The sequence below is a fragment of the Pseudonaja textilis genome, chromosome 2, assembly GCF_049901715.1.
Source record: "Pseudonaja textilis isolate UNSWEBS1 chromosome 2, rPseTex1.2, whole genome shotgun sequence".
Classification (NCBI taxonomy): domain Eukaryota; kingdom Metazoa; phylum Chordata; class Lepidosauria; order Squamata; family Elapidae; genus Pseudonaja; species Pseudonaja textilis.
Genome location: NC_141991.1, coordinates 4,688,770 through 4,708,526, shown reverse-complemented (window position 1 = coordinate 4,708,526; position 19,757 = coordinate 4,688,770). Strand labels below are relative to the sequence as shown.

General features: G+C 44.5%; 2 protein-coding genes across 3 annotated transcripts in view; one reads left to right on the top strand and one right to left on the bottom strand.

The window, feature by feature from the left end:
- Nucleotides 1-877, top strand: part of LOC113454268 (uncharacterized) — a 13,409-nt gene extending 12,532 nt beyond the window's left edge. Inside the window, exon 4 of the mRNA XM_087927640.1 lies at nt 2-877. Coding sequence (XP_087783766.1) covers nt 2-574 — 573 coding nt within the window. The 3' untranslated portion in view covers nt 575-877. The remainder of the gene's footprint in view (nt 1) is intronic.
- A 10,929-nt stretch (nt 878-11,806) lies between these two features.
- On the bottom strand, nt 11,807-18,709 carry LOC148126598 (uncharacterized). Of its 2 annotated transcripts, none has more exons than XM_087927925.1 (5): nt 18,688-18,709; nt 17,410-17,524; nt 17,230-17,297; nt 15,379-15,508; nt 11,807-13,689 (listed from the first exon to the last, which is right to left on the bottom strand). In XM_087927925.1, exons 1-5 carry the CDS (start codon nt 18,694-18,696, stop codon nt 12,176-12,178), a joined length of 1,836 nt encoding a protein of 611 aa, XP_087784051.1. In that variant the 5' UTR covers nt 18,697-18,709; the 3' UTR covers nt 11,807-12,175. The 2 variants fall into 2 exon arrangements, with proteins under 2 accessions (XP_087784051.1, XP_087784050.1); XM_087927924.1 differs by having other exon boundaries at nt 17,783-18,689.
- Nucleotides 18,710-19,757: the final 1,048 nt, after the last annotated feature.

The following is a 19,757-nucleotide window of genomic DNA, read 5'->3' as shown; positions in this document are numbered from 1 at the left end:
TGGAAAATGTTTTCGAACAAGCAGGGAACTTACTATCCATAAGAGGATCCACACAGGGGAGAAACCATATAAATGCATGATTTGTGGAAAGAACTTTGTTCAGAGTGGTCATCTTAGTTCCCATAAAAGGATCCACACAGGGGAGAAGCCGTATAAATGCATGGAGTGTGGAAAGACATTTGCTCAAAAGCAAAGTCTTATTTCCCATAAAATGACCCACACAGGAGAGAATCCATTTAAATGCATGGAGTGTGGAAAGGCCTTTGCTCAAAAGCAGAGTCTTATTTCTCATAAGATGATCCACACAGAGGAGAAGCCGTATAAATGCATGGAGTGTGGAAAGACCTTTACTCGAAGAGATGTTTTTATTTCCCATAAGATGACCCACACAGGAGAGAAGCCATTTAAATGTATGGAGTGTGGAAAGACCTTTGCTTGGAGCAGTGGCCTTAGAAGCCACAAAAAGATCCACACAGGGAAGAAACCATTTGAATGCATGGAATGTGGAAAGTTCTTTGCTTATAGATATAAACTTATTTCCCATAATATGATCCACATGAAAGAAGCCATATAAATATATGGAATTTGGAAAGACTCATAGATGAAATGTTATTTCCCATTAAAAATTAGGTGAAGGAATATTATTGTTATGTAGGAATTAAATACAAAGAAGGTTGACAATTAGAAACATGTTGATATAATTAACATAAAAAGTATAAATAAGCTAATACAAGAAATGAATTAAAATCATTATTGTTACTAGTATATATGTTGATATTTGTTTTTTTCTTTTGCATTTTCGTAAATGATATGCCCTGACATACTGTATTCAAAATGTTTTTGAACAAAACATATACTCAAATAAAATAAAATGCATATAATGTGGAAAGAGTTTTCTTCAGAATGGTTATCTTATTTCTCCTAAAAGGATCCATGCTCGGGACAAACTTTATAGCAACAACAATTCCACTTAGACTTATATACCACTCCACAATGCTTTACCACACTCTCTGAGCAGGTTACAAATTCAGCTTATTGTCCGCAGCAATTTGAAAAAATATAGATTCTTAGAGGGCTTGAGATGGTGGTACGGTAACAGATTAACAGAGTTGGGAGGGATCCTAGAGGTCATCTAGTCCAACCCGTTGAAGGGATTTTTATCAGGGGCCACTTTGTGAGGAAAAGGAGGGTCCTGACCCACAGAAGGAAGGAAAGGTGGGGGGGGTTAGAGGGGCAGGTGACCAGAAGGAGCCACTTTGTCCAGATGTTCTGAGCAAGGGGACTTGGGTTTCAAGGAGGGGAATCGCCTTTTTCTCCCCCGAAGCAAAGCGGTGCCTCTTCCTGGTTCAACAGAGGGTTTTCCGGGGTTTTCCTCCCTTTTGGGGGTGTCTGTGGTTGACCCCCCACTTCCCCCCACTTGCCATCCAATACAGCAGCTCTTCCCATGGCAGAATCCACCCATGAAATGAACACGGTCTTGTGTGTTTGTATTTGTGTGTGTGTGTTTTCTGTCTTCTGCACAGTGGTGAATTTAAGCTGTGCAGATACAGATAGATAAACTCAGCAAGACATCCATAACATCCAAAGCACATTTATTGGTTCATCAGGTATCCTCACAAATCACATTTGTGACAAAGTTCTTCTTTAATAACCAATCCTTTGTATATCTGCCTTGTAGTAAAAGATGGTTATCTCCTAACCCATCTCGTAGGGATAGAAAGCAGCTGCAATGAGTTAGGGAGTTCAGGCAAAAGTGACGGAAACTCCCCCAACCCATGGAGGGTCAAATTAGTGACCAATTGGGATTACAGATGGCCTTGTGACATGAACTACATTTCCCAGGATACCTTTAACTACATTTATCACATGATGCATTCCTTAAAAGGACAGCTCATAATTCCTAAGTAACTATCCAATTCCCATAGACTGTGACAGCACACTCCCCGCCTGGAATTGTAAATTCCACTATTAAAAAAAGAAAGAAAAAAGTAACTATCAACTAAGATAATCAGTAGACAGTAATACTAACTGAATAGCAGATAACTATAACTAAGATAAACGGATACCATTAATAAAGCATCAAAAAAAGAAAGCATGCAAAGCTTGAGGTTCAATCTTCAGGTTTGGCCTCTTGGTGCAAGTCTGCTGGTCACCTCTGGTGGCCTTTTAGGGTGTACAGGTACTCTTGGCAGCAAAGGTGAAAGTCTGGTGGTCGCTTCTGGCGGCCTTTTAGGGTTGTAACGGTACTCTTGCTTCCACAGTGTCCCAGGGCGTTGGGAAGCTGTTGGAAAGGGTGTTGTGGAGGCATATGCCCATGTAAAGCATCTTAGTGGATGTCTGGTGGTTGTTGGCAGCTGTTTAGGGTGTCCTAGCAAAAGTGTACTGATCACCGGAGACCTTTTATTCTGGAATGGCATTCTTGTTTTCGATGGCGCTAAAGGGCATCGGAAGGCTGTTGGAATGGATGGTGCTAAGGCATTTGCATGGGTTGGAGCCTTCATCCGATCATCACTGACAATTCCTATGGTCCCCCATCAGTGGAGATTTGATGGCCACTGGGCCTTCTACAGGGCCACTGACTGACCTGGAGAAAAGAAAGGCGTGTGCGGCATTATTTCCCAGCAAGAGTAGGATCTCAGCCTCCAGATCTAAAGCAAGAAAGTGATGAGCCAGGTGCTGAAGGTGAGGCATGCTACTTATGACCTCAGGTGTTGCGATCTGACTGTGGTCGTTCAATACCCCATCGCATTCAAATACGGGCAGTAGTGGGAACCAGGAACTTCCATCCAATGACTCCAGTAGCTCTCCTCCCCACCATGCTTCTTGGTCCATGGCATGTTGATACAGTGAAGTGAAGTTCATTCTTTTGCACCTTAAAGAGGTCAAATAATGTGGGTCTGGCCAGGGTGTAGGTTCTTTGAGTGTCTATCCGCACGTACATTTTCACAGCAGCTTCAGGGCATCCTTCAGGGTACACTTTGGCTAAACAGATGGGAAGACACGAACGAGGGCATGGTGACTTGGCGTACAGTGCTGTGCAGTTGACACTCATCCATGGTTTTGGTTGCAGTTTGGCAATCTGCTAAGGACCCCTGTATGCTTCTATGTTATGTTGAGGCTCCTTGTCCAAAGGAGCGCTACAAGATATACATGGTGGCGGCTCAGAGTCTGGATGCAGCACAGTTGAGTGCTGGTCACTATTGCACAAGTCGCATTGCACCATGGCTATGCAGCACTTGGATGGGTGTTTGGATTCGCAACACCTACAGCAGTATTGGTACTCCCTTAGCAACTCTCTTCATTGGGTCAGTGATTTCACTGCAAACCCAGTGCAGCTGTTCAGCAAGTGATGAGTGTGATGCATAGGACAAAACTGTATTCTCCTTGTGTTTGGAGATCTAAATTGGGTTGTATCAGATGAATCCTCTCCCCAACTGTGTGTGGATGAGGAGTCGATCTCAGTTTTATGGAAAACCATGAAGGGTCTTTCCCTGGTAGTGTGCATAGGGCCTATGGGCGATATATGGTTACTGTTGTATCTTCTGTCATTAGGAGGACTAACAGCTCTGAGTCCATGGGCCCGGTTTGTGTTGCACGCTGTTGCCTTGTGGGACACAAATTCTCCAAGAAGTGTGAAGGTTATAAAGCGGTAGCAACCCTTGGCCATGAAGGTGTCAGTCAACTGGAGCCACTTTTCAATTAGCACCTGCGGAAGTTTTCGAACAATTTTGTTCTGTGTGTCGACGTGATCAAGACATCCGAGCCCCGGTAAGTTGGGATAACACTGTGCCATTTGTAGCTGGACAAGTATGTTAGCGAGGTCTATGATCCGGTAAGGCTTGTTGACAGGAATTTTAGGAAATCTGTTGAGGCAATCCAAGAGTGTTGCTTCTACGTCCTCGGAAGCACCTTAAAGTTCGTCAAGCCTTTTCCATGATAACTGTAGGGCAGCAGTTCAGTCGTCTAATTGGGAAGAATAAAGTGCTCTCGGTTTGTCGGCAGACTGTGGCCCTAGCCATGCTATCAAGTGTCCAATTATTTCATCAGTGTTCAGGTGTGCCGCCTGAACGGGGCACAGGAAAAGTTTCTTCCATACTAGATACTTGCCACCTGGCTTGTCAGAGAATTTGCGAACTCCGTTGGCGTGCAAATTTAGCTTTCCACTCTGTACAGCCAAGTTTCTCCAGTAATCTTCAGCATTTGCTGAGTTGGGGAGAGGAATTGACATAGAGGGTTCTTCCCCTGGATGCTCGTAGGGTGGGTTCAGGTTGTAAGTCAATGATGGGTTGTAGTCCTCCTCTCAATGCTTACAGAGGATGTCGTTCTCCTATACTGGGGACGATGGTCGAGTGTCACGCTGTTGTGTAGGCTGGGCGCGGTTACCTTGTGGTACCAGATTGGTATTGAGGTTGTGGCCAGAATGCTGCTTCTTGTGGATTGAGTGTGGCAGTTGTCGTCAATGGCATGTCGACTCGTCAAGAAGTTGTTGTAAGCACTGGTGGGCTAAGTTGCTTGGCTAGCAGGGCATGAGACATTGCGGTAGGGTTGCTGGTGCTGGGAAGAGAATCTCGGACCTTAGTACGTACAACATCAATTGGGGAAGGTTTGCTGTTGGTGGGAAATGAATCTTGTACTTTAGGTTGTACAATGTCAGTTGTGTAACTGACGTGTAGAGTCTGTGGTTGATATTCATTCCTGTGCTTCCCTGGTTGTGAGGGACTGCTAGGCAACTGAGATGGTTCCAACTGCTCATTTTGTAGCGAGTTCTGCTCATCCACATAGGCCTTGACCCGTGTATCTAGGCTCTCTTCTCCCAAGTCTTCGAAGTTGAAGTTCAGGGAGGCAGCACTGGCCGCCTTCTGCCATGCTGCAGCCTGTGATGTTTTCACTGGCGTCTCTCTGTGTTGTTCAAGTAATGCCTCCTGGGCCTGAGCTTTGGCTATTTCTGCCTGTTGTTACCATTTCTGCTTGTTGATTGTCCAGTTCAGCTTTCTGCTGTATCACCTCTGTCATAATACATAAATCTGCCTCTGCTACTGCAGCTTCAACCGGCTTCTACAGCTTGTTTGGTGTAATTTGCTGCTTTGGAGGCCTTAGATGCACCACTACGATGGGAGGGTGTTCTGGTAGGATGGTGAGAGCCGGCAGCAGAAAATTGGCGTTGGACACTAGAACCTGCCTGCGATCTAGCTGGTTTGGGATAGAGGGAGGAGGTTTTCTTTGAGTGGTTGAAAGAAGCTACTTGTGAAGACCTCTGTCAGATGTGAACTTCTCCCTCGCTCCTTGTTCCTTTTGAAGGACAACGAGGAGCATGGCCTGGAGGGAGTTTCTGCCTTCCCGAATGCTGTCTTCGCATTCTTTGTTCTCCTCCTTGAAGCAATGAATGTTTTCCCAGAACTCTGTGTCTTCCAGGTTCGACTGTATGTATTTAAGCTTATTTTCACTGTCTCTCCACCATGCTAGGTGCTCCTCTAACTCCTTCTGCATCAGGAAGCGGCTCCCGAGGGGCAACTTGCTTTTGGGGGTGTCATAAATCTTGACCAACTCCATCCATGCGTCTGCATGATGGAGATACTGCCTTTCCCAATCCTCTCTGAAGTATGTCACCGCGGGTGAGGTAAGCTTCCTATGCCGTCTGAGGTCGTAGGCATTCTGAGGTATCACGGCTTTTCCAGAGAGTTAGACATCTAAAGGCGGTTGTTGGGAACCAGGTTCCACATTTATGACATGGGTGGGTAGAGGATTCAGGTCTTCTGGTACATTAGAGACATCTGTCATGGCTGAGGAAGTTGCCATGCTTCAAATTGGCATAGGGGGAATGTTGGAAAATTTAGTGGTTTTCCATGTAATTCCTTTTTTTGTACTAGGGGGCACTATGCGCAGGTAGCGGAATGTAGGATTTCTGCTGAATTTAGTATTTGAGCACGTAGATGGCACTGCAGAGTCTGGGCAATGCTAGTACAGCACACAGTATGGCTGTTTCTAGGGTGCGTTGTGAGCTTGCAACATAAGGGGGCACTAGAGGTTGTGTTGCAAAGTCTGAAGACTTGAGGGCTGAACACAGAAATATGCCTGCAAGTGTGACTTGCTCCAGAAGGAGGCACTAGAGGTTGCAATGCCAAGTCTAGAGACTTGAGGGCTGAACGCAGAAATTCGCCTGTCAGCGTTGCTTGCTACACAAGAGGGCACTAGAGGGTCTGGCTGATGCTGTTGCTATGCACATGCTGGGCTCCAGTGAATCCTGGAACCTTGAATTAATTGATTAAATTATCCACAATAGTTGCAAAAAGGGATTGTCATTGGATAGGTTGCAATTAATCTAGTGGATTTTTAAGCTGTGCAGATGCAGATAGATAACTCAACAAGACGTCCATAACAAAGTGGTTCATCAGGTATCCTCATAACTTACATTTGTGATGAAGTTCTTCTTTAATGACCAATCCTTTGTATATCTGCCTTGAAGCAATGAATGTTTTCCCAGAACTCTGTGTCTTCCAGGTTCGACTCTAACCCATCTCGTAGCGATAGAAAGCAGCTGCAATGAGTTAGGGGGTTCAGGCAAAAGTGAGGGAAACTCCCCCAACCCATGGAGGGTCAAATTAGTGACCAATCAGGATTACAGATGTGGCCACGTCACATGAACTACATTTCCCAGGATACCTTTAACTACATTTACCATGATGCATTCTCTTAAGGAGACAGCTCATAATTCCTAAGTAACTATCCAATTACCATAGACTGGCTGGGACAGCACAGTGTGTGTGAGAGAGGAGGAATGTGTGTCAAGCAGGAGGGTTTTTCTTGGACTTTTGAGCTGGGCGGGGCCAGAACAAGCTGAAGCACCAATGGGAATTCTCCCTGCTGATGTATCATTGGTGTCCGGGCAGATCCTTTGTGACTTTACCTGAAGTGGGAGGAGGGTGTTCGGGCACAGGGAACAAAGCTGAAAGTGTGGGGGGAATCCCTTCAGTCTTGGGGCCTGCAGCTCAAGAGGGGTTCATGGCAGGCCAAGAAGGGACCCTCCATTTCTTTGCTCTCTTCACGATTCTCAGCTACACTTTCCTTTGCATGGAGGGATGGACTAGATGTCCGCTAAAGTTCCCAAACTGCCCGTCTCCCTGGGGAGCCTGGTCTGCCTCGGAAAGGGGCCTCCAATTTCTTTCTAGCTAACTCGGGGGAGGGTCCATGAAAGGGGGACTGGGGGTGGGGGGATGCCTGGCTGAGGAGAAGGGAGAGAGGAGGGAGGGGCTACTCCAGGGGAGGGCCTCATAAAGGGATGGCAAACCTTGTAGGGACTGAAGGGCCCAAACTGTCCTCCAAACCCCCTTATTTCTCACAAAGGGCCAATGGGACCATTTAACCAGAAGGTGATTTGGGGAGGAATTCCAGTCCCTCTTTCCCGACTTGGCTTCTCCCTGGTGGCTCCAGATTTCTTTCACGGCACAACTCCCTAGTTCAACACCTCAAAGCCACAAGATATGAGACTTTAAAAATACCAGCACTATCGCCAAAACCGAACACTTCAACAACAGAATAATCAGAGAAGTCATAGAGATAGAAAAACACCCACACAGCATGAATAAACGAGATGATACCTCCCACCTACCAGCCATTTGGAAACCCGCCCTCACTAACAAACGAGTACCTAACATGAACACCAGACCCATACCCACGAGGGCCACACAAGATGCTACCACCACACTTCCGCCTAGAAAGCAGACTCACACCCACACAGAAGATGAGACACAACCACGGACCAGAGGCCGTACAGCAGCTGCATCACTACCCACTTCAAACCCCTCTGACCCATACATGAAGTGAACTGACGCCCACCATGAAGATGTGGCACGACCACAAGCACAAAGCCAAACAACAGGATCACAGCTCACCAGCTCATATCCCCCAGCAACTAAGACTAACCTGAGCACAACCAAGCCCCCACCTGAACAGAACACATCCCCAGCCAATCAGAACACAGCCAACCCCCAAACAATCAGAACACAGCCAAACCCCGAACCAATGAGAACCCACCCCCACCCAATCAGAACACAGCTAAGCCCCACCCAATCAAGTCACACCCCCACTAGCAGTTAAAAGGAAGATGCAGCTGCAAGCTCACATTACTCCCAGAAGCACAAAGCAGAAGACACAAGCCTAAAAATGATGAATGAGACTTCATCGATACTTCCAATTTTACTCAGCAGAAAACCCGAATAACCAAAGATCCACATTCAAATACCTGCAAAAACCACAGAAAACATATATATGTGTCTGTGTGTGTGTGTGTTTGTATGTATATATATATGTATATGTGTGTGTTATGACTCCCCTTCAAAATTCAAACAAACAAAACAAAAAGCAGCCGTTTCACAATTAAATCAAATGGAAAGAAGTCTTACAAGATAACGGCTGGCAGAAACCACAGCATAAATCTTTACTCTGTCCGGCAAACCAGTCCTGGCAATAAATCTCCAGTCTCAGAGCTTCTTGCTGTAACGTCCTCACTCAAATAGTCATTTTGTTCCTGGCAAAATGTACCAGCCCAGCTGTGTCCTTTTATACTCATTGAGGCAACGTGCTAATTTACTGACTCGCTTTCCTCATTTGCTCCAGCTGATTTTGCCTTCTCAACCGTCTTCTATTTTTTACATTTAACCACAAATTTTCCAAGTTCTCATCTCCACTAGAAGACTCTCTCAAAACTTCCCTGTCAGCCATTCCCGGCTGTTGATCAGATAAGGAACCAGAGGAGGTCAAAGGTCCTGACAATTCTAATACATCAGGTCTGTCGTCCTTTGTCACGTCCATCTCCTCATCCTGGTTATCAGTCCAATCACTAAGCCATGCCGGCTCATATTTTTCTGCCACGACCTCTTCACTTGAACTCATATCAGTCACAGGAGCTGAATCCAAGCCCGAAGCCACAACATGTGTGTGTGTGAGTGTGGTAATGAGGTTATAATGTTACAAGTTTGATATTATTGGCTAAAAGAAAAGTTATTTGAGTAAAAATGAGATGTCAGAGAGAAGGGAATATATAGAAAATAAAATATATGCAAAGTGGCAAGTGTAATAATGGGGGGACATAATAGGAGATAATATAAATTAAGATGAAATTTTGAATGCTTAATGAATGGTAAACTGTAAACATGCTGAGCATAAGAATGATTAGTATATCTTTAATGAAATATTCTATTATCTACTTGTATAAGGTAATGAGGATATAATAAGTTTGACAATATTGGCTAAAAGAAAATAAGATGGAAAATGCATTTGTCTAAAAATGAGAAGTGTAAACATGTTGAAAATATGATCAAGGACGATAGATAAATTTTTAATGAATTAATGAAATATTCTGTTATATTTATATAAGGTAATGAGGATATATTGCTGTAAATCTGACAAAATTGGCTAAAAGAAAATAAGATGGAAAATGTATTTTGGGATAGCTATAAATTAAGGTGAAACTTTGAATGATAAATGAAATGATATGAATAGATTAAACTGTAAGCATGTTGAATATATGATTAAGGAAGATAGAGAATGAACAAAAATAAAAAGGCTGATATGAAGCAATTTAATTTAGAAGAAAATATGACAATAGATAATGATGTGATGTTAGAAAGTTGTATTTGTGATTATGGACAGGATTGATTTAAAATGTAAAACACCTGGAACCACACTGGCCTCCCAAAGAAGTATTTAAACTGGCCTCCCAAAGAAGTATTTAAATGATTAAAAAATAAAAAAACATTTTGCAAAACAAAAAAAGAGAGAGGGAGGGGCTTCCGGCTGGAAAGAGGGAGGGAAACAGCCATTCCTGAAGAGGATAAAAAGGAATCAGGGACAGAAAGAAATAGATGAATATCGTCGACTTATGATCATGATTGAGCCCAGAATCTCTGTTGCTAAGTGAGGTATTTGTTCCATGAGCTTTACCCCATTTTATGACCTTTCTTGCCCCAGTCATTAAGTGAATCACTGCAGTTGTTAAATGAATAACATGGTCATTAAGTGAATCCAGCTTCCCCATGGAAGGTCGCAAAAGGGGATCAGGGGACCCTGGAATGCTGCAACTGTCACAAGAATGAGTCAATGGCCAAGCAGCTGGATTTGGATCAGGGGACCCTGGGGAGGCTGCAACGGTCATAAGGGTGAAACAGGGTCAGAAGTCATTGCTTTCGCGGCCCTTTGAACGGTCACTAAGGGAACTCTTGTAAGTAGAAGACTGCCTGTATTGAGCAGGAGGGAGGGAGAGAGAGAGACCTGGATGGATTCCCCTCCCCCACCCCACCCCAAAAATCATATTTTGGGTGGATTTTCTGATGGGGATCAAAGGAATCCCAGATTCCGGACAGGAGGAGAGTTCGGATCCTGGGGAGAAGAAGGAGATTCCGGAGCTCTGAGAGAGCAGAAGGAAGAAGGAGGTTGGACCTTCACCCGGGAGGAGAATCCCCAGTGAAGGCAAGGGAAGGAAAGGGGTCACTGTCCTCCCCGCCCCGAATTTTCTACCTTTGGCTCCCTTCCTGGCAAAGGGGTTGCCGGAGGGCCGGTTGCACTCCTGGCGCTGTGGGGTTTTCTGACCCACCGCAAATAGTAGGTCGGTGTTTGGTTGAAGAAGGGCTGTTGCTGATCTGAATGTGTGTGGGGGGCGGATTTAAAAAGTGGGGAAAGAGGGAATCCCTGGCTGAGAATCGTGAAGGGAGCTAAGAAAGTGGAGGGTCCCTTCTGGAGCTGCCATGAATTCCCCCCTTTGAGCTGCAGCCCCCAAAGACTGAAGGGATTCCCCCTCCCACTTTCACTTTCGCTCTCTGCGCTGTACTCTCCCTCCTCCTTCAGCTGAAGTCACAATGGACTCTGCCCGGAGACCGATGACGCTCCAGCAGGGAGAATTCCCATTGGTGTTGCCGCTCGTTCTGTCCCCTCCCAGCTCCAAAGTCAAATAAAGACGCTTCCTCGCCTCAATTCAGAGTCCCAATTCTTCCTCTGGGGCTGGAAGCATCTGGCCGGGACACCCCATTCCTCCACCCCGCCCGCATTCACTTCGCGTATGAAAATTCCTGCCGTGGGAAGAGTTTCTGGACTGGAGGAGAAGCGGGGAGGGGCACCCCACAGCAGGGAAGACTTGGGGGTCACAGACACACACCCCAATCCGAAGGGAATCCTCAGCTGAATCAGGAAAAGGCGGAGAGGACCTGCAAGGATCCCTCTTAGTCCAGCAGGATCCTCTTCCCAGCCCCTCCCCCCTTCCCGGGGGAATCCTCCGCTCGGCTCTCTCGGGAAAGGCGCCGCTTCGCTTCACGGGAGAAAAACGCCGTTTCCGTTCTTGAAACACGCGTCTCCCTGGCTCGGAACGTCTGGATGAACCCGCTTCTTCCGATTTTCTCCCACTCTCGATCCCTTATGTCCAGGACCCGCCCTCTTTCTGTGGGTGAGGAATCCGGGTCCCCCTTTTCCCCGAACACCCAGGGCCCCGAGGGAAGATCCCGGAATCCAGTTGGTCCGTTTCTCCTCCGCTTCCTGCTCCTTTCCTCGGAAAACTTCCACCTCTTTGACATCATTGCCAGGTATTTCTCTCTCTCGGCAGAGAAAAACATCAAGTAACGTTTCGGAAGAAATTTTGCCAGTAGAAAAGTGCGGATATATTGTGGAATCTGGATGAACTTTTTCCCCAGAAATTTGGATATTTTGGCTGCAGAACAGGAAGCGCCCCTAAAACAAAAGGCTCCTTTTGCTTATTTTTTATATGAAGATTCCCATGGAATGAAATAGAAAATAAAGGTCATCAGGAAATGGGAAGGGGAAGTGTAGAAAAAAGGGGAAAAGTTTATTTTCAAGGAAGCAGAATACAAAGTGAAATTTCAGCCTCAATTCTTCCTTTTTCTGTTCATTCTTAGTAAATTTGGTACATTTCTATAACAAGCAGTCCTAATCAGCAAATCCTATAGGGAAGGTTTCCCTTCTTTCTGCCTCAAGCACAAAGTCCAGACATATATATATAGTAACAATAATGATAGTGTAACAAAATAATTTTAACTGAATTTCTTGTATTAGATAACTTAAGAGTTCTGTTAATTATATCGACATGTTTCTAATTGTCAACCCTCTCTGTATTTAACTCTTATATAACAATCATCTTTCTTCACCTAATTTCTAATGGGAAATAAGATTTCATCTATGAGGCAAAGGTCTTTCCACATTCCATGCATTTAAATGGTTTCTCTCCTGTGTGCATCTTTTTGCGTCTTTTAAGATCACTGCCATGAGTCTTTCCACACTCTATGCATCTATACGGCTTCTCCCCTATGTGGATCCTCTTATGGGAAATAAGATGACCTCTTTGAGGGAAGTTCTTTCCACACTCCATGCATTTAAAAGGCTTCTCCCCTGAGTGGATTCTTTTATGGATAGTAAGTGTACTGCTATGAGCAAAGGTCTTTCCACACTCCATACATTTATATGGCTTCTCCCCTGTGTGGATCCTCTTATGGGAAATAAGATTACCTCTTTGAGCAAACATCTTTCCACACTCCATGCATTTAAATGGATTCTCTCCTGTATGGAGGTTTTTGTGCATTTTAAGGCTACTGCTCCGAGTAAAGGTCTTTCCACACTCCATGCATTTAAATGGTTTCTCTCCTGTGTGGATCTTTTTGTGCCTTTTAAGATCACTGTCCTTAGCAAAGTTCTTTCCACACTCCATGCATTTAAAAGGCTTCTCTCCTGAGTGGATCCTTTTATGGATAGTAAGTGTACTTCTATGAGCAAAGGTCTTTCTGCACTCCAGGCATTCAAATGGCTTCTCCCCTGTATGGAGCGTTTTGTGGCTTTTAAGGCTCCTGCTCCAAGCAAAAGTCTTTCCACACTCCATGCATTTATATGGCTTTGCCACTGTGTGGATCATCTTATGGGAAATAAGATGACCTCTTTGAGCGAAGGTCTTTCCACACTCCATGCACTTATATGGCTTGTCCCCAGTGTGGATCATCTTATGGGAAATAAGATTACCTCTTTGAGCAAAGCTCTTTCCACACTCCATGCATTTAAAAGGCTTCTCTCCTGAGTGGATCCTTTTATGGATAGTAAATGTACTGCTATGAGCAAAGGTCTTTCCACACTCCATGCATTTAAATGGATTCTCTCCTGTATGGATCTTTTTGTGGCTTCTAAGTCCACTGCTCAGAGTAAACATCTTTCCACAGTCCATGCATTTATACGGCTTCTCCCCTGTGTGAATCCTTTTATGGATAGTAAATTGCCTACTTGTTCTAAAACATTTTCCACATCCCAAACATTTATAAGGCTTCTCTTTTGCATCAATCGCTTTTTGAGATGTAAGGAAATTATTCCCAAGAGAAAGAATGAATGTCCCATTGTAATTTTGTCCGTTGTGTCTTCTTATAGAACCTTCTCCTTTGTTTTGGGTTAAATAGTGTGCATTTACTTGTACTTTAGCTTTGATTAGCTTCACACTTTTTCCAGTATATTTTTTCCTTATTTTCTCTTCTTGGGCAAGAAAGTCTTGCATCCAAGCTTCAGTGGAAGATGACCTTTGCAGATTCCGATTCTTTGACTGGTTTCTCTCATGCCTTTCTAATTTCATTTGAATTCCAAACTTCTCTGTTCCTTCTTTAGCATTGATCACTTGGAACAGTTCACAGGAATCTTGATTCTCCTGCCCATTATTACCTTCAAAGCAAAAGGGAAATAAAAATGAAAATAAGGTCTATAGTAAAGAAAAACATATTTAACTATACATATATTAACAACAGCTAGAATTGTATTTGCTCAAAATTGGAAAAATGAAAAGATTCCAATGGAGGAGGTGATTAAGAAAATACTGGAATGTGAAGAAATGAGTAGATTAACATTGGCAATTAGAGAACAAGAAGAAATGGAATACTGTATGATATGGGATTTATTTTGTAAATGGTTGAAATATAAAGTGTAGATATTAAATGATAGTAATAATGACATATAATGTTGAATAGATTGTAATAGGAATGTAAACTTAGTAAGAAAATATTAATTGTGCATAAGATATATGTACCCAGTCGACACACTGTGTAACTGAAAGATGGAGTTGTTTTTTAAAAAAATAAAAATAAAAAACTTAAATAAAAAAGAAATATAAAATGATAACAAGGTTAGAGAAAAAAATCAAAGTTGGAAAGTCCATTGGAATTCCTTCTGAATTTCTCCAAAAAGACAATTAGGTTATATGTTTGCATGCCTATAGGCGTGTGATATGATTTCTGTATTCATGAGTCATGAAAGCTCTGAAAATATCTAGAAAACATCTCTTTCTTTACAATTATCTAAATATATGTAAATCTGACTCAGAGTCAGATTTTAGTTAAGGAATAAGCAGGGCAAGCATCCAAGGAGGAATTAGGAGAAAACTTAAGATTTATTGGGGTGGGTTACTTTCAGCAGAGACTGTGAGAAATGAAACCATTTTGAAACAAGCTCCTTCTTCCTCGGTGTATCTTGGAGCAGCTGCTCCACAGAGTCTGTCTGTCTGGACCCCCATTTGTCCTGTTCCTCGATCCCAGCGATGAGATTTTGGAGATAAATCCCTTGCTGAAGCCTCCCATTGCCTTGTAAATGCTCTTCATGCTGAGACTGGAAAGGTTGGGATGCTTCAAGAATGGCTATTTCGCTGCCCCAGTCTCATTGGCTTGGAAGGGCTCTTTGGCCGGATCTGGTACAGTTCGCAGAGAATGGAGGCCTAAAGTACTTTAGTGCTAGATCACACAAGACCAGTAGTGCAAGATCTCAGGCTGCTAATCTCGTGTGATCTCGCACTGCAGTACTTTAGGCCTGAGTTCTTTTAAAAATGGAGGACTTCACGAGGTCCAGATAAAAAGTCTTTGAAAATGAAGAGGGGACTGGGTTTCAAGGACTAGGAGGAGGGCTAGTCATAACTTGGAACAGTCGCTAACTGGACTGTTGTAACTCGGGGATTACCTGTACCCTAGGATGCTCTGAGTCACACTGCATGAAACCTTTGTTCTTGAATTGGATTGGGAGAATGCTCTTCCATGGCCTCAGAGTGAAAGTTCTGTTCTCACAGTTTTGGAGGTTTCAGAGGACAAATGACAACAAACTCCTCACACAGGACTTCAAGATGACACATGAAAGCAAACCTCTTTCTTTTCAGCCTCCACAGAGAAGTTCAAACAGAAATGGAAAATACAGGTAAGAAATGGCACAGAAAGCATCTTAAGAGAAGAGACATTGACACTTTCCCTCTTTGGAGCACGACAAGGCCAGATCATTTCCTTCTCCCTCCCATGATACAATATCTGATCAGTGGTATTTTAATAAAAACTAATTATAATCTGTCTTTTTGATTGGGCAGTAGAAAACTCTTACCCAGAGAGACCACGTTCCTATGGTTTTCAAGCATGACTTCCAAATGCAGCGCTTTCTGGTCAGGATCCAGCTGAGACCATTCCTCCTCAGAGAAATACACAGCCACCTCTTCGAAGGACACAAGACTCTCCTGAACGTGGAAAAAAGAACACAAGAGGAGGATTTGCAACATCTATTCATCTTTGATTTAGACAAGAGGATAGAAGGGGAACTCATCAAATATGCAGACAAGACTAAATTGACAGGAATACCAGCACTCTAGAAAAAAAGCTTGAGATATAGAAGGATCAATAGATTAGGCATCATCTAACAAAATGAAATCAACAGTGAGAAATGTAAGGTTCTACATTGAAGAAAGAAAAACCAAATGCACTGGCATAGAATAGGTGATACCTGGCTGAAGAGTAGTAAGTGCAACAGGGTTCCTAGTAGACAACCACTTAAACATGAGTAAGCACGATGCTTCAGTTGCCAAAAAAAAAAAAAAAAACCCAACAGAATCGTAAGCTCCATTAAGGGATAGAATCAAGGTGACGTGAAGTGTTAGTACCACTTCATAATGCCTTGGTAAGACCACACTTGGAATATTGCATCCAATTTTGTTTGCCAGATGTAAAAAAGATCTTGAGACTCTAGAAAGAGGGCAGAGAAGAGCAACAACAATTATTAGTGGACAGGAGGCTAAACATATAAAGAATGGTTGCTGGAATTGTGTAAGTCTAATTTCATGAAAAGGGGGACCAGAGTGTGGCATGATAGCAGTGTTCCAAGAAGCAATGGATGGAAACTATTCAAGGAGAGAACCAACCTGCAACTAAAGAGAAATTTCCTGACAGTGGGAACAATTAATCCGTGGAATGACTTCCCTCCAGAAATTGTGGTTGCTCCAACACTGGAGGTGTTGATGAAGAAATTGGACAGCCATTTATCTGAAATGTTATAGGGCTTCCTGTCTGAGCAGGGGATTGGACTAGAAGACCTCCACAATCCCTACCAACTCTTTTATTCTATTCCATTGTTCCCAAATTCCCAAATCAGAGATGTGCACTAAGTTAAATGGCCGTGCATCGCAGAAGTCCTAATTTTAGATGAGAAAATGGGCAAATCTGAAAATTGCTTTCACTGAAGAAATATTTGGGGAAGTTTTATCAAGCTCATTGATTCTTTAAAACCTTCAGTGCCTTTCAGTAAAGTAATCCCACTTCTGAATCAAGTGATCTATCGCTCTGTCTGTCATTGATTGATCTAGTAATCTGAAAGGAAGAAAGCAAAGGGGAGAATATTCCCTGGGAAAGTCATTTCTAAGCCTTTGCAAAGAAGAAATGTTTGATCTCCTAATCAAGGCGAAAATCAGAGGATTGGAAATTATTTTCTAGCCCAAGGTCCCATAATTACAGGCTCAACATGGCCACTCCCTTTGGATTTTAATAGTCTGCTTTATTTTTTAATACAATTTATTTATTTTTGAACTACAGGTTATAAATAAGGCTTTTTAAAAATGGTAATGTGGCAATGTATTTATTTTTCATTAGCCTTGCACAATTCCGAGTCAAAGAATTTAAAAAAAAAGGTCTCTAACAGTTCCTGCCATTGTGATACATTTATTCCTATTTCTTGAATGACCTTTAAAAATGGCTTCTTGTAAACTCAAAGTTGGAGGAGAACCTAGCAGAGCAAGATAAAAAAAGTCTGACAGCAACTGGAACCTGCTATTCTGCTCTCCATGTTGTGGAAAAATACAAATATAATCCAGGCCAAACAAGGAGCAGAAATAGAAGGAGAAAATGCTCTGCACACTCCCTTCCCTTCCTGAAGAGAGAATAGAAATCTAGTATCTTTTCCCTTTCTTACTTGATTTGGAGGTTCAATCACTGTTCGATCTCCATCATAAAAACCAGAAAGCTTCATTCGTTGTTTCTCTGTAAGGAAGAAATAATTTAAAATACATAATTAACAAAAGAGGAGGTATTCTATAGAAGAGAAGAGAGAGCGAAGGGAAGACAGATGGATAATCGGAGGATCTTCCATTACCTCTTGAGGTGTCCTGACTTGGATCTTCCCAAGGGATCCTCCTGAAAAATAGCTCCTGAGGGGGATTTGATGGGTTCTTCTTTCCCTCAGGTTCTCTTATCTCCACAGTACAGAACTTCAAACAGGAGGAAGAAAGGAAGAAATAGAATTAATGTATGTCACACGGCATAAAGTGGATTCTTATATTCAGAACACAACCTCAAAGCCCCCAATAATCATTCGTGTGGCTGGGTGAGAAAACAATGGAACAACGTCCTACAAGAACTGGAGAATCGCCTCATATTATGAACATGGAAGAAGTTTGGGAAGGAGGGATGAAGCATTCAAGCACTCCCTCTATTTATTCCCTTCCGAACTCCCTAAAGTCTCCCACCTGCCACTGGAGATGTTTCTTCTGCTCCTCCGCCTGCCTCAGGAGGAAGCCTTCCACCAGGGCCACTGCCTGGGAACTGCTCTCTGCTCCACACTCCCGCACCCAGCCCTCTATCTCTGGGGGCAGGAGAGCCAAGAGCCGTTCCAGAACCACCAGGTCCAGCATCTGGGCTTTGCTGTGCTTTCCTGGGCTCAGCCATCGCCTGCACAAGTCATGGAGTCGGCTGCAAAGTCCTCGGGGACCCTCAGCCTCCTGGTATTGGACGGAGGTCCAGTGTGGAAATTCTGAAGGGAGGAGGATTCCCTCCTGCAGGACCTTCTGCCCGGTTCTGATCGAGCTCTCCCCACGCCTCCCAGGCTGAAGAGCTGCGGGGCCTTTCCCGCTCCCCTCCTTGGCCAAAGGGGGTGTCTCCATCCTTCCTCTCTCCGGCAGAGCAGCTTGAAAGGGCTCCAGGGACTCTGTGATGTCTCTGGGAACTCTTCCTTCACGGGACCATTTCTGGGGTTGCAGGACTGATTCCTGCTGGTCCCTCCGCTTCCTTCCTTCCTTGCTTCCCACCCAGAGGAAATCCTGGCTTGCAAAGGCTGCCGAGGGATCCGAGGTTCCAGATCCGGGAGGGAGAAAAACCAACGCCCAGGATCAGAAAGGGGGATTCAGCCCCTGAACCCCTTTCCCCCAACCTGCCCAAGAGGCTCCTCCCAGCGCGGGGCCCAGGGCTGGAAAGGAGGCAGCTGGTGAAGCCGCCGATCCCCTGCTTCTCTCCCCCTCCGTAGATTGGATCGGGCCCTCGGAGAGCCCGGTGCGAATCCTGCTTCCTCCTCCTCCTCGCCTGGCTCCTTCCCGGCTGGGCGCATGGAGAGGGCGGCTGGGGGACATGGGACCCAGGAAGAGCCCCCCCTCCTCACCCGGAACATCTCGATGCCTCCCCGCCAGACTCTCCCGCATCTCTCCGCCTCCTGAGGCGCCCCAGGGGTTGAAGAGAGCGAGTGCGACGTCCTAGAGAGGCAAGGCTCAGTGATGTCACTTTCTTCACCGCCCTCCTCCTCTGGGAAGGCAGGCGTGAGGTTCGCCCTCCAATGGCCCAATGGGGAAGCGCCTGGAGTTCCCTTTCTTTGGTGAAGGGCGCCCTCTGGTGGAGTTGGGGCAAAGGGCCAGGATGGAAGAAAGGGCGGGGAAGAGGAGTGCATGGAGGAGAAAGGAGGGGGCGGGGATGATGGGCTTGGGAGTAGCAGGAAAGGCTCCTCTCCGAGGCTTTCTGTCAAGGACTGCGGAGGCGGCTCTTTCTCCGCTGTCCTCTTCTTCCTGTCCGGGAACCGTCGGTGGAGATGGAGGGAAAAAAACCTGGTGGTGGGGATCCGAACACGCCTCCTCTCATGTGAGATTGTGGCTAAAGAAAAAACCACCAGGATTCAAAGTTGATCCAAGGAAAAAGGTTTTATTGGATATACATCTGCAGATGGGTTCCACCCTTGGCAGCTGGGAGGAACAAAAAGCATAGCTTTCGCTCTACTTTTATACTCTAAAACTACACACACACACAGTATACAAATGGCTTGATACATACAATACATCTTTCAGGATACAAGTTACATTTTATTATCTTTTTGGTACCCAGCACATAACAAACACTTTCTTACCCGGTATCTGGCATTTCAAAGACATTCCAAAAAGTGTGATAATTCCCAGCGCTTCAAAGGCATGCCTGGTACTGCACTCCCTTACTCCAAGGACATAATCTATCTTTCAACATGAGATTTGAGTCATAAAAAGGATACTTTATTAACACTTCTCATAATCCCCCCTGTTCTCGTTCCATCCTTGACTCAAACTCAGTTAATAATAAGTCTGCTGTCTTCCATCCTTCTTCAGGAGATTCCTCCAGGTTCTCCAATGGGTCATATTATTGTCTTAACACCATCATTTGTTCAACAACCTGCCTTTTGGCTATCAGGGAGAGAGTGCTAGTTATCGTGCG

Coding starts and splice junctions, on each gene's coding strand:
- LOC148126598 (XM_087927924.1), bottom strand. CDS start 18,196: ATGGAGACACCCCCTTTGGCCAAGGAGGGGAGCGGGAAAGGCCCCGCA. Junction 17,525..17,782: donor AGAAACATCTCCAGTGGCAG/GTGGGAGACTTT, acceptor TCCTGTTTGAAG/TTCTGTACTGTGGAGATAAG. Junction 13,690..15,378: donor TAGGAACGTGGTCTCTCTGG/GTAAGAGTTTTC, acceptor TTTGCTTTGAAG/GTAATAATGGGCAGGAGAAT.